General features: G+C 37.8%; 1 protein-coding gene across 1 annotated transcript; it reads left to right on the top strand.

Annotated features, from left to right (window-relative positions):
• The first annotated feature begins 1,759 nt into the window (after positions 1 to 1,759).
• On the top strand, positions 1,760 to 3,340 carry LOC129628233 (olfactory receptor 52J3). Its single transcript, XM_055547651.1, has one exon. It carries the CDS (start codon positions 2,405 to 2,407, stop codon positions 3,338 to 3,340), a length of 936 nt encoding a protein of 311 aa, XP_055403626.1. The 5' UTR covers positions 1,760 to 2,404.
• Positions 3,341 to 13,790: the final 10,450 nt, after the last annotated feature.

The following is a 13,790-nucleotide window of genomic DNA, read 5'->3' as shown; positions in this document are numbered from 1 at the left end:
TCCCTAGAGGAACATGAATACTTCTCTCTATGGCATATACAAATGATAATATCTGTGTTTTTGTCCCACATTCATAACTTTGTATAAATCCCTAACCATGTTACTTTCTCTTGGGTTTCTCTTTTTCTAAATCATAGTCTGAGGGTTTTGTCAGCAGTCTCAGCGGAGTTAATCTCAGAGAGCGATTTATAAGAGAAAGCTGAATTAACTCATTTTTTTCCAAACCTATAAGCAGCTGCAACCTCTCTGAACTGTATGAAAAAACAGACATAGAGTTTTACTGTTTGATATTTATCATGTGTCTCTCTTTCTAAGGAAAAATGAAGCATCATGCATGAATTTTCTTTTTATTTAGGTGTGTATTGAACTCAAATGAAAGAGGCACGATCCACCCAACGTGGCTGAGAACTACTACCTTGATGTGATATGCTTGATGCAGTAATCCGTTTCAGGTGGGAAATCTTGCAACTTTTAAATAGAGATTTGGGTATTTTTAAAAATATCTAAAAGATCAAAGGCATTTAAAATCTGCTTACAAGAATGGTTATTTAGTTGGTTGATAAAGTAAAATTTCTGCTTCTGGAATAGGTTACAGGGATTGAATGAAATGCATTTATGAAGCAGGATGAAAGTCTGAGGTGAGCAGTGGCATGTTATTGAGCATTTATTTATAGAGATGAACCCAAAGTAGGCATCACAATATCTAGAAGGTTTGCTCTTCACCTGCACCCTGACAGGGGCCACTGGCAATTGCCTGGAAGTTTCCGTTTAAAACACACACACACACACACATAAAGGAGCATTGCAAAATACAGCTGTTCTCTATCTCTCCATCTCTCTGTTTTTCTTTCTCTCACAAACACACATACCAACTTCAGAATGTATACAACATTTATTTTATTCATCCAACCTGATATATTTCCCATGGAAATATGGAGTTATACTAAGGTTAAAACCACTCCAGTACTCTTGCCTGGAAAAACCCATGGAGGGAGGAGCCTGGTCGGCTGCAGTCCATGGGGTGGCTAAGAGTCTGACGCGACTGAGCGACTTCACTTTCACTTTTCACTTTCATGCATTGGAGAAGGAAATGGCAACCCACTCCAGTGTTCTTGCCTGGAGAATCCCAGGGATGGGGGAGCCTGGTGGGTTGCCGTCTATGAGGTCGCACAGAGTCGGATACGATTGAAGCGACTTAGCAGTAGCCACAGCAATGCTACTTTATCCTGAACTTGAAGCACTCTGCCTCAAGTTGGGAACCCAGAGAAAGTGTCAGCTTTATTATTTGAGTTTATGGGGTTTCTCCTGATTGCTTCTTAATCATTTTTAAGGCATTGCAGAAGTGCTTCTATTTCCTTTAGACAATGATGAAAAGCAATTCTCTCTTCTATTAGATTTTGTTGTTTCAGACTTTTTGTGATGCTCAAAAATACCTTCTGCAGATCCATAATGACCTGAAGCCTTTTAGGCTGTACTCTACCCACACTTCCAATGTTTTAGCCAGGCAGAAGGAGTGAATAGAGTACATGCCAGTTCTGAAGCAGTGATAAAATTATCAGGTTTTCTCAGAGGAGCTGATGTAGAGTGAACAGTGAATGCAGAATTTATCACATACCACTAGAAACCAATATATTCATAACAATCAAAAATGAACCACTATTAAATGAAATGACTGAGAAAATAGAGACATCAGTGAAAATCTACAGAAGTTTATTATCTTTTTATTATTATCTTTCTTTCAGGGATCTTTCAAGTACGGAGGTGTCCATCCACTTGAGTCTGCTCTTGGGCAGGTATCTCAGAATGTCTGTAATTTTTTTTCTTATGATAATATATATCTCTGATATTTTGCTTCTGTCATTTTACAGAAAACTGTTTGATCTTGGAATTTTCTGTATGTCAAAATGATAAATAAATCTTTAGAGAAATTTTGCCTTTTCTAATTATGGAAGTGTTGTGTGCATTCATGCCTATGACTACTTTCTCATCTGCCTCTCCCTTTTGGGGTTATGTCTGCATTCTCATATGTGTATCCTTGGTTTTTCATGTGTCCCTTTTCAGTAGGGATTTCAAAAAAGATATAGAGAATATTAAATTATTCCATACTTCATGCTATGATTTATGTTTTCTATTCTGCCCAGGGTTTGATGATAAACTTTAGATGATAAAAAAATAGGGTTAAATGTTTATAAGGATTACATATTTTGAGACTGGACCATTCAAACGAGTATGGCTTGATTTAGAATACGAAAAAGAATTAATAGATCTTCCAAAGCAAAATTTTTCATTTCACAATATATTGAAACTCTAAGCTAATCATTTTCATAACCAGTTCTTACTGAAATTTCTTTTTTTCTTCTTCCTTCTAGGAGTGACGACTTCTTCTACTCTATGACTTGGAAGGATGTTTTATCACAATAGGAGCATTTTTCACCCAACCACATTTTTCCTCATTGGAATCCCAGGTCTTGAAGATGTCCATGGCTGGATCTCCCTGCCTTTCTGCTCTGTTTACCTTGTGGCTTTACTGGGAAATGTCACAATTCTGCTGGTCATCAAGACAGAGAAGACCTTCCGGGAGCCCATGTTCTACTTCCTGGCCATCCTTTCAACAATTGATTTGGCCCTTTCAACAACCTCAGTACCCCGTATGCTGGGTATCTTCTGGTTTGATGCTCATGAGATTAATTTTGGAGCTTGTGTGGCCCAGATGTTCCTGATCCATGCTTTTACTGGCATGGAAGCTGAAGTCTTACTGGCGATGGCCTTTGACCGTTATGTGGCTATCTGTGCTCCACTCCACTACACGACCATTTTGACATCCCGGGTGCTCATGGGCATCAGCATGTGCATTGTAATTCGTCCAGTTCTGCTTACACTTCCCATGATCTATCTCGTCTATCGCCTACCATTTTGCCAGGCTTATATATTACCTCATTCCTACTGTGAACACATGGGAATTGCAAAACTGTCCTGTGGAAATATCCGAATTAATGGTATCTATGGACTTTTTGTTGTTTCATTCTTTGTCCTAAACCTAGTCCTTATTGGCATCTCCTATGTTTATATTCTCTGGGCGGTCTTCTGTCTCCCATCCCAAGATGCACGACTAAAAGCCCTAAGCACATGTGGGTCCCATATTGGGGTCATCTGTGTTTTCTATATCCCCTCAGTCTTCTCTTTCCTTACCCACCGATTTGGACACAAAATACCTCACTATATTCATATTCTTGTTGCCAACCTCTATTTGATTATCCCACCCTCACTCAACCCCATCATTTATGGTATAAAGACCAAACAGATATGGGAGCCTGTGCTCCGTGCCTTTATTAAAAAATAAAATACTTACCACATTGTTTTATTAAGGATTTTGATCTCTCAAGGAAGATATGCATATTCTTGCTTTAACAAATATCTCCTGGTCCTGATCTATTGCTGCCAGATTGCAACACAAGTTGATTTATTCCTAACTGCTGACTAATGGATTCTAGGACTTGTGGAAACTTTATTGGAGCTTCAGTTCAAAGGTTAATAGGCTAACTTGAAAGGAAGCTGTTGTGGTCTCTATTTGTATGTCATTGTACTTTGTTCTTGATAGCATGAAACTACTTCTCTTCTAGGCAAAGAATGTATATATGGTGTGTTTTTAGCTCTTTAATTAGAGAAATGTGGTACTGGGACTTTGACCCAGTAGCCTGTGTCCATTCACTCACTCATTCATATTTTTTATTCTCCTAATTTACATTCATTTTATGTTTATTGTATGTATTGAATCATTCTTATCATTGTTGTTCAGTCGCCAAGTTGTGTCCGACTCTTTGTGACCCTATAGACTGCAGCATGCTAGGCTTCCCTGTCCCTCACTATCTCCCAGAGTTTTCCCAAGTTCATGTCCACTGATTCCATGATTCTTATCACTAAGGATGATAAATGAACCAAAATAAAATGAACGTCTGTTCTTATGGAGCTTGCTTTCTCTTGTGCCCTTAAAAAAAGCCAAGTTCATGGGCTTTGGCAACCTATGAGCTAAGGAAGGAGAGAGGTGATCACCAGGGGATGACTGACTCATACTGCACGTGGCCAGGACTGCCGATCACCTATGCTCTGTCCAATTAAAAATAAAATCATTACTAAATTTGTAGCTGAAGTGGACAGGTCAGCCAAATATGTAAGATTCAGAGAATTGGTAGCCAAAACAAACATAAAATTTCAACACTCTTTCTCACTAATACCATCCATGTCACTTAAGTGAACTTCTCTCTATACTCAGACCCATAATATAAGGGTGGTATTGTAGTTAAATTACATATAGCATTTCTATCTATGTGATACATGCTGGTCTTTATCACTTCATTGGCTGTTCTCTCAGTCTACACTTCATCATAAAATACTCCATCCTCAAGTCCAAGACTTCTCATCTTAAACCCATGATCTATTCCTAGTGCCTTCCTGATTAACGTTCAAGTTATCCAATCAATCGATGATTAGTCAACTTGTCATGACCAAGGACTTTCAACTGATTCTACAATAAGATTTCCTTAGACTAAACAATGGGGTTTTGTAGCATCCAACTTGTCACATTATTTTCTATTTCTAACAAATCATTTTCTTTTTCAGACTTTAAAAAAATTAAAGTAAAAATATAATAAATATATTTCTTCCTACAACTCATGAATTAATGAATTTTTAACACTGCAGTAATCTCAAAGGTAATGCTTGTTAAATTAAAGTTTAAATCATCTTTAACACTGTTCCAATAGATCTCTCCTATTTTTCCAGAGGCAAATTTTATGGTGTGTTTTTTGACATTACAGTATGTGAGTTTTTTGCTTTATAACCAATTACACTATTTTAGTTAGATCATATTAATTTAGTTAGAAACCTTACTATGTATTTTTTAAATAGCATTGATTTTATTTATATATTCCTCTATGAATAGATAATGGTATTCATTTTTAAGTAGAAATATAGTACCTATGCTTTCATTTTCTTCTTGGTACATTTTTAGATCATTTATCCAGGTTGCATAATTTAATATAAAATTATTGGGTAGAAGGATTGTAATCAATTATAACATAATTCTGCTTTCTTGATCTTTGCTTTTGGTCACTTTTTAAAAATTTCACATTTTCAATACTTTCTTTTTTTCACATTTTTATGCTTTCTGATTTAACTTTGCTAAGATTAGTTAATTAAGCGTTTGTTTTCTAAGTACACTGGTTTGTAGTTCAGTTCAGTTCAGTCACTCAGTCATGTCCCACTCTTTTCCACCCCATGAATTGCAGCATGCCAGGCCTCCCTGTCCATCACCAACTCCCAGAGTTCACTCAAACTCACGTCCATCGAATCAGTGATGCCATCCAGCCATCTCATCCTCTGTTGTCCCCTTCTCCTCCTGCCCCCAATCCCTCCCAGCATCAGAGTCTTTTCCAATGAGTCAACTCTTTGTGTGAGGTGGCCAAAGTACTGGAGTTTCAGCTTTAGCATCATTCCTTCCAAAGAACACCCAGGACCAATCTCCTTTAGAATGGACTGGTTGGATCTCCTTGCAGTCCAAGGGATTCTCAAGAATCTTCTCCAACACCACAGTTCAAAAGCATCAATTCTTCGGTGCTCAGCTTTCTTCACAGTCCAACTCTCACATTCACCCTACTCTAAACAAAACAAAAATTTTAGGCTTATTTGATTTTTTCTCATGGTTTGACTTTAAGAATTGTCATTCCAGCAGGTTAGCATAGTGCATTGGACTCCCTTGGAACTCCTTTCCTGACCTTAAAGCAGCACTGTCTTCAGTCTAGCACTTGATCTCAGTAGTAAAGCCAGAGTGAGAATCAGAAGGCTTGGCTGGTTGAAAAAATAACACTTCTCTTAACATGGACATTCCATCAATTTCTTCAAGTGAGAAATTTTAGTTATCACTGTATAAGTAATTCTCATTCATTTTTCCATAATACTTTGCCACAAGTTCCAGAGTTCCTATTCTAAATAAGAAGTCGTGGCAGTACAGAACAAGGTGGCTTGACTTCAGGTAGTATCAGAGTAAAAAGCCTGGAACTGTCTTCTGCACCCAATAAGTGAGAACATGAAAAAGAGATACCCACACATCACGAGTCAGATATCAGCTTAAAGCAGAACCATGCAAACAAATTGATTTTGTGGATATCAACTCCTCAGCCTGGCAGCTATATCTGAAAATTAGAAACCAAGACTATTCTTATGGTTAGAGAGACCCATACACTGAAATGAAAGGTAGGTATGAGGTGTGTTATTAGTAGGCATTCTGAAGAAGCACTAGGAAGTGTATGTATTTTCCGGTGTTGGTACTGGAGTGGATGTCCATTTCCTTCTCCAGGGGATCTTCCCAACCCAGGGATTGAACCCTGATCTCCCGCATTATAGACAGAAGCTTTACTATCTGAGCCACCAGGGAAGTCCATGTATGTAGTTATATGCAAAGGTATAAGTGAAGACCTTATAATACACTTCAGTAAACTTTAACATGCTTGTTGAGACATGAAATAAGCTCAAGATCTAAATACAGAGAAAGAAGGCAGTATAATACATTGAATAATAATATAGATTTTGGAATAACACATTTGGGTTCAAATTCTCTGTTGTTGCTAAAATTATCTATAGCTCAAGTTTTCCATATGTATAATGGAAATAAACATAGTATCAGTGGAAACAGTGTCAGACTTTATTTTTCTGGGCTCCAAAATCACTGTAGATGGTGATTGCAGCCATGAAATTAAAAGACGCTTACTCCTTGGAAGGAAAGTTATGACCTAGATAGCATATTCAAAAGTGGAGACATTACTTTGCCAACAAAGGTTCATCTAGTCAAGGCTATGGTTTTTCCTGTAGTCATGTATGGATGTGAGAGTTGGACTATAAAGAAAGCTGAGCGCTGAAGAATTGATGCTTTTGAACTGTGGTGTTGGAGAAGACTCTTGAGACTCTCTTGGACTGCAAGGAGATCCAGCCAGTTCATTCTGAAGGAGATCAGCCCTGGGATTTCTTTGGAAGGAATGATGCTAAAGCTGAAACTCCAGTACTTTGGCCACCTCATGTGAAGAGTTGACTCACTGGAAAAGACTCTGATGCTGGGAGGGATTGGGGGCAAGAGGAGAAGGGGACGACAGAGGATGAGATGGCTGGATGGCATCACTGACTCGATGGACGTGAGTCTGAGTGAACTCCGGGAGTTGGTGATGGACAGGGAGGCCTGGTGTGCTGCAATTCATGGGGTCACAAAGAGTCGGACATGACTGAGCGACTCTTCTGATCTGATCTACGTTGTAGGGCTGTTTCAAAGACTAAAGACACTAAGAAAATAAAATACACTTTGAAAATATCTCTTACCTAAAAACCACATTAAGTAATATCAGTCCTAACTATAGCACTGTGATAAAGATTTCAAATAGAAAGTCTTGGGGGAAAAAAATACTTAAGTATGATCAATGGAATAAAATAGAAAGCCCAGAGATAAATCTACGCACCTATGATAATCTACCTTACCTTTGACAAAGTAGGCAAGAATATACAATGGAGAAAAGACAATCTCTTGAACGAGTGGTGCAGGGAAAACTGGTCAACCACTTGTAAAAGAAGGAAACTAGAACACTTTCTAACACCATACACAAAAATAAACTCAAAATGGATTAAGATCTAAACTTAAGACCAGAAACTATAAAACTCCTAGAGGAGAACATAGGCAAAACACTCTCCGACATAAACCACAGCAGGATCCTCTATGACCCACCTCCCAGAATATTGGAAATAAAAGCAAAAATAAACAAATGGGACCTAATTAAAATTAAAAGCTTCTGAATAACAAAGGAAATTATAAGCAAGGTGAAAAGACAGCCTTCAGAATGGGAGAAAATAATAGCAAGTGAAGCAACTGACAAATAATTAATTTCAAAAATATACAAGCAACTCCTGCAGCTCTATTCCAGAAAAATAAACAACCCAATCAAAAAATGGGCCAAAGACCTAAACAGACATTTCTCCAAAGAAGACATACAGAACACATGAAAAGATGCTCAACATCACTCATTATCAGAGAAATGCAAATCAAAACCACTATGAGGTACCATTTCACACCAGTCAGAATGGCTGCGATCCAAAAGTCTACAAGCAATCAATGCTGGAGAGGGTGTGGGGAAAAGGGAACCCTCTTACACTGTTGGTGGGACTGCAAACTAGTACAGCCACTATGGAGAACAGTGTGGAGATTCCTTAAAAAACTGGAAATAGAACTGCCATATGACCCAGCAATCCCACTGCTGGGCATACACACCAAGGAAACCAGAACTGAAAGAAATATGTGTACCCCAATGTTCATCGCAGCATTGTTTATAATAGCCAGGACATGGAAGCAACCTAGATGTCCATCAGCAGATGAATGGATAAGAAAGCAGTGGTACATATACCCAATGGAGTACTACTCAGCCATTAAAAAGAATACATTTGAATCAGTTCTAATGAGGTGGATGAAACTGGAGCCTATTATACAGAGTGAAGTAAGCCAGAAAGAAAAATACCAATACAGTATACTAACGCATATTTATGGAATTTAGACAGATGGTACCGATAACCCTGTATGCGAGACAGCAAAAGAGACACAGATGTATAGAACAGTCTTTTGGACTCTGTGGGAGAGTGCGAGGGTGGGATAATTTGGGAGAATGGCATTGAAACATGTATAATATGAATAAAAACTTATTGGTACTGAAAAAAATACTTAAGTATATATCTTTACATAATTTTGAATTATAAGGAAAAAAAATCAAACAAACAAAACCCCCCACTAATCTTATTTAACTTACTTAAATATTAAGGGAGATTTTCTCTCACCTTAAAACAAAGTACAATAAAAATATTGGTCTGAGTTCCTTGTCACCAAAAAGAAGTTCAGATATTTTTTGATAACTAGACATTACGTTTTTTAAAGCATTTCAGAGCTGACATTCTGTGACTCACTTGTGTCTAAGGTTGCTCTTGTCATAATTCTAAAACATCTAACCAGCAACTCCTCAAAATAGATGCTTCTTCATTCCCAACTAGCAGAAAAAGGGATATGAACTTCCCTAATATTTCTCAGCTTATGTTCAAAAAGTAATTGGGACTGAACTTATCAGTTACATGCCCATGATCTCAAAGAAAATGCTATGTTTGAATATGCACAAACTATTTTAGAACATATATTTATAGAGATATATACACACATACACATATACATATATACATATATAGACTTCCTTGGTGGCTCAGATGGTAAAGAATCTGCTTGCAATGAAGGAGACCTGGTTTCGATCCCTGGGTCAAGAAGATGCCCTGTAGAAGGAAATGACAACCCACTCCAGTATTCTTGCCTGGAGAATTCCTTGGAGAGAGGAGCTTGATGGGCTACAGTTCATGAGGCTGCAAAGAGTTGGACACAACTGAGTTAATATATTTACACTTCATATTATGTGTGAAATTTTAAATTTCGTAACAGTCAACTTTAAGGTTTGCATGATATAACTGGAAAGACAAGAATCAAAAGAAATATTTAATTCCATGCTTTATATTTGCAGCCTTTATATCATCTGGTTTATATCTTAAGCCTGATGTTGTTTTTTCTTAAATATTATCAAAAACATCTCCTTAAATGTAAAGAGATATAATTTTTGCACTCAAAATAAATGTATCCCAGTGAGAATAATAACTATGTGTACATTCAATTCAAAACTAATGAAAAAATGTTTAAAATAAATGCAAACTGTCAGATCAAATGTTACAGATTCTGTGGCATGAGTGATTTCTCAGTGTAGTTTATATAGGTTCAAGTTTATGAAGGTGGCGTTGTGAGCTAGCTCTTATTTTAATTAATCATTTAAAATATGCCAGGTATCAGACTTCTTAGTTGGTTCATTGGTTGGAAATCTGCCTGCCACCACAGGGGACTTGGATTCAATAGCTGGTGCAGGAGGATTCTACATGCTGCGGGGCAACAAAGCCTCGACTCCACAAGTACTGAGTTCATGTGCTTCAGTTAGAAAGCAGCCTCTGCTCGCTGCAACTAAGGAAAGCCAGTGCAGCAAGGAAGATCCAGTGCAGCCAAAAATAAATTAATTAATAAAAAAACAAGCTAGGTATTATACTAAATGCCTGATATCTGATATCTACTACTTAATTTACTCTTCAAAATACCTGTAGGCAATTGGTATTATTATCATCCCTAATTATACAGTTGAGAAAACTAAGATATAACTAATAAATCACTCATGGTGATATAGCTGGTACATGGGAAGTCCAGTATTTGAAGTGAATCAGGTTAGTTTCAGGATTGACTGTTTTTACCACTTCTCTATGGCCTTTGTGATATACATATGGATCATTGTGAAAAGGAAGCAATCATGGACAGAGGAGAGTGGGAGCAAAGACCCACAGATTGGAATCCCTGAAGCTAAGCCTTCAATGAACCCAAAACACCTGGTCAGTGAAGGAGGACAGAGAGAGCTAGGGCTGAAAATGGGGTCTTCTATGCTGGGTTATTATGCTTGAATTTAGAATATAGATAAAGTACTTTATCTAGAAAACAGAAATCCATAGAATTTGACTGCAAAATGAGGGACATGAACATTGATCTCTATGCCACATTCAAATAGTAATATCATGTTTTTGCCCCATATTTATAATTTTCTTGATATAAATTCTTATCCATTTTACATTCTCTCAGACTTCTCATTTTCTAAATCATAGTCTGATGGTTTTGTCAGCAATCTCAGAGAATTTAATCCCAGGGCATGATTATAAGAGTAAGCTGAATTATCTCATCTTCCCCAAAGGTATAAGCAGCTATAACCTTAACATAAAACTTCTCTCTTTATACTATATAAAAAATGGACATAGAGTTTTATTCCTTGATATCTATTGTGTCTCTATTTCTGTGGAAGAATGAAGCATCACAGATGAATTTTCTCTTCATGGGTGTGTACTGAAGTCAAATGAAGGAAGTATGATCCAAGGTGGCTGAGAACTACAATCTTGATATGATATGCTTGATGTGGCAGGGGTGGGGATGAGGATCTTGTAAATTCTAAATGGAGATTGGGTATCTTTAATAATATTAGAAGATCCAAGACTTTAAAAATCTGCTTACAAGAACAGTAATATGCCTGGTTGATAGAGTAGAATTTCTGCTTCTGCAAGAGGTTATAGGGATTGAATGAAACACACATATGAAGCCCAATGAAAGTTTGAGGTAAGCAGTGGCTCATTACTGAGAGTTTATTTCCAGAGATGAACCCAAAGTAGGCATCACAATGTCTAGAGGGCTTGCTCTTGACCAGCACCCTGACAGTGGCCAATGGCAATTACTTGGGAATTTCACTGTTCAATAAACACACATACAGGAGCATTGCAAAATGCAGCTTTTCCTTCTTTCTCCCTCTGTCTCTGTCACAATACACTGTCTCCCTCTCTAAATTCATAATGTTTACAACACTTATTTTATTTTCTCAACATGATATATTTGCCATGAAAATATGGAGTTATACTACGGTTGAAAACAGAAGTCTGTGCTACTTTATCCTGATCTTGAATCACTCTGCCTCAAGTTGAGGTCCCAGAGAAAGTTCTTTTGTTTCATTATTTAAGTTTATGGGGCTTTTCCTGATAGCTTCTCCATCATTTTGAAGGCATTGCAACAGTACTCTATTTCCATTAGATACTTACAGAAAACAATCATCATTCCTATAATACCTCGCTATTCCAGACAGTTTTAATATGCCTTCTCCAGATCCATAATGACCTGAAGCCTTCTAATTTGTCTTCTACCCACATTTTTCTTGTCTTAATCAGGCAGAGGGAGTGAACTCAGTCACTAGTTCTGAAACAGTGATCAAATTATCAGGTTTTCTCAGAGGAACTGATTTAGAGTGAAGAGTGAATAAAGAAGTTGTCACATACCACTAGAAACAACCTCAAACACAACAATCTAAAATGAGCCATTATGAAATGGAGTGACTTTGGGAAAATAGAGACATCAATGGAAATCTACTGAATTGTATTATTATCTTTCTTTCTGGGCTCTGGGATCTTTTAAGTACAGAGGTATGTGTCCACCGGTGTCTGCTCTTGGGCAGGCATCTCTGAATGTTTGTGCTTTTTTCTTGTGATAATATGTATCTCTGATATTTTGTTTCTGTCTTTTTGACAGGACACTAGGTTTGATTTTGGAATTTCCTCTATGTCAATAAATGATGAATGAATCATTAGAGAATTTCTTCATTTTCTAATTATGGAAGTGTGTGCATTCATGCCTGTGATTTTACTTTCTCACTTGCCTATTTCATTTTGGGTTGTATCTGCATTCTTGTATGTGTCTCCTTGATTTTTCATGTGTCCCTCTTCAGATAGGGACTTCATAAAAGGTATGAGGACTGCTAAATTATTCCATACATTATGCTATGTTCTATGTTTTATAGGTTTGTCATGGGCTTGATAATAAATCTTCAGGTGTGCTCAGCCATGTCTGATTCTTTGTGACTATAGTCTGCCAGGCTTGTCTGGCCGTGTAAAATTTCCTGGCAAGTATATTCGAATAGGTTGCCATTTCTTCCTCCAGGGATGATAAACCTAACATGTTAAAAAAAAATAGGACTAAATCTGTATAATTTTACGTTCTTTACACTGGGCCATTTAAAATACTATGGCTTGATTTAGAATTTGAAGAAAACAATAATCAGTTCAGATCAGATCAGTCGCTCAGTCATGTCCGGCTCTTTGTGACCCCATGAATCGCAGCACGCCAGGCCTCCCTGTCCATCACCAACTCCCAGAGTTCACTCAGACTCATGTCCATCGAGTCAGTGATGCCATCCAGCCATCTCATCCTCTGTCATCCCCTTCTCCTCCTGCCCCCAACCCTTCCCAGCATCAGAGTCTTTTCCAATGAGTCAACTCTTCACATGAGATGGTCAAAGTATTGGAGTTTCAGCTTTAGCATCATTCCTTCCAAAGAAATCCCAGGGCTGATCTCCTTCAGAATGGACTGGTTGGATCTCCTTGCAGTCCAAGGGACTCTCAACAGTCTTCTCCAACACCACAGTTCAAAAGCATCAATTCTTTGGTGCTCAGCCTTCTTCACAGTCCAACTCTCACATCCAGACATGACCTCTGGAAAAACCATAGCCTTGACTAGACGAACCTTTGTTGGCAAAGTAATGTCTCTGCTTTTGAATATGCTATCTAGGTTGGTCATAACTTTCCTTCCAAGCAGTAAACGTCTTTTAATTTCATGGCTGCAGTCACCATCTGTAGTGATTGTGGAGCCCAGAAAAATAAAGTCTGACACTGTTTCCCCATCTATTTCCCATGAAGTGGTGGGACCGGATGCCATGATCTTCATTTTCTGAATGTTGAGCTTTAAGCCAACTTTTTCACTCTCCACTTTCACGTTCATCAAGAGGCTTTTGAGTTCCTCTTCACTTTCTGCCATAAGGGTGGTGTCATCTGCATATCTGAGGTTATTGATATTTCTCCCGGCAATCTTGATTCCAGCTTGTGTTTCTTGCAGTCCAGTGTTTCTCATGATGTACTCTGCATATAAGTTAAATAAACAGGGTGACAATATACAGATTTGATGTACTCCTTTTCCTATTTGGAACCAGTCTGTTGTTCCATGTCCAGTTCTAACTGTTGCTTCCTGACCTGCATACAGATTTCTCAAGAGGCAGATCAGGTGGTCTGGTATTCCCATCTCTTTCAGAATTTTCCACAGTTTATTGTGATCCACAGAG

The sequence above is a fragment of the Bubalus kerabau genome, chromosome 15, assembly GCF_029407905.1.
Source record: "Bubalus kerabau isolate K-KA32 ecotype Philippines breed swamp buffalo chromosome 15, PCC_UOA_SB_1v2, whole genome shotgun sequence".
NCBI classification, from domain to species: domain Eukaryota; kingdom Metazoa; phylum Chordata; class Mammalia; order Artiodactyla; family Bovidae; genus Bubalus; species Bubalus kerabau.
This window is presented reverse-complemented; position numbering and strand designations above follow the sequence as displayed.

What these genes read in the sequence shown, in the direction of transcription:
- LOC129628233 (XM_055547651.1), top strand. Translation starts at nt 2,405, where the DNA reads ATGTTTTATCACAATAGGAGCATTTTTCACCCAACCACATTTTTCCTC.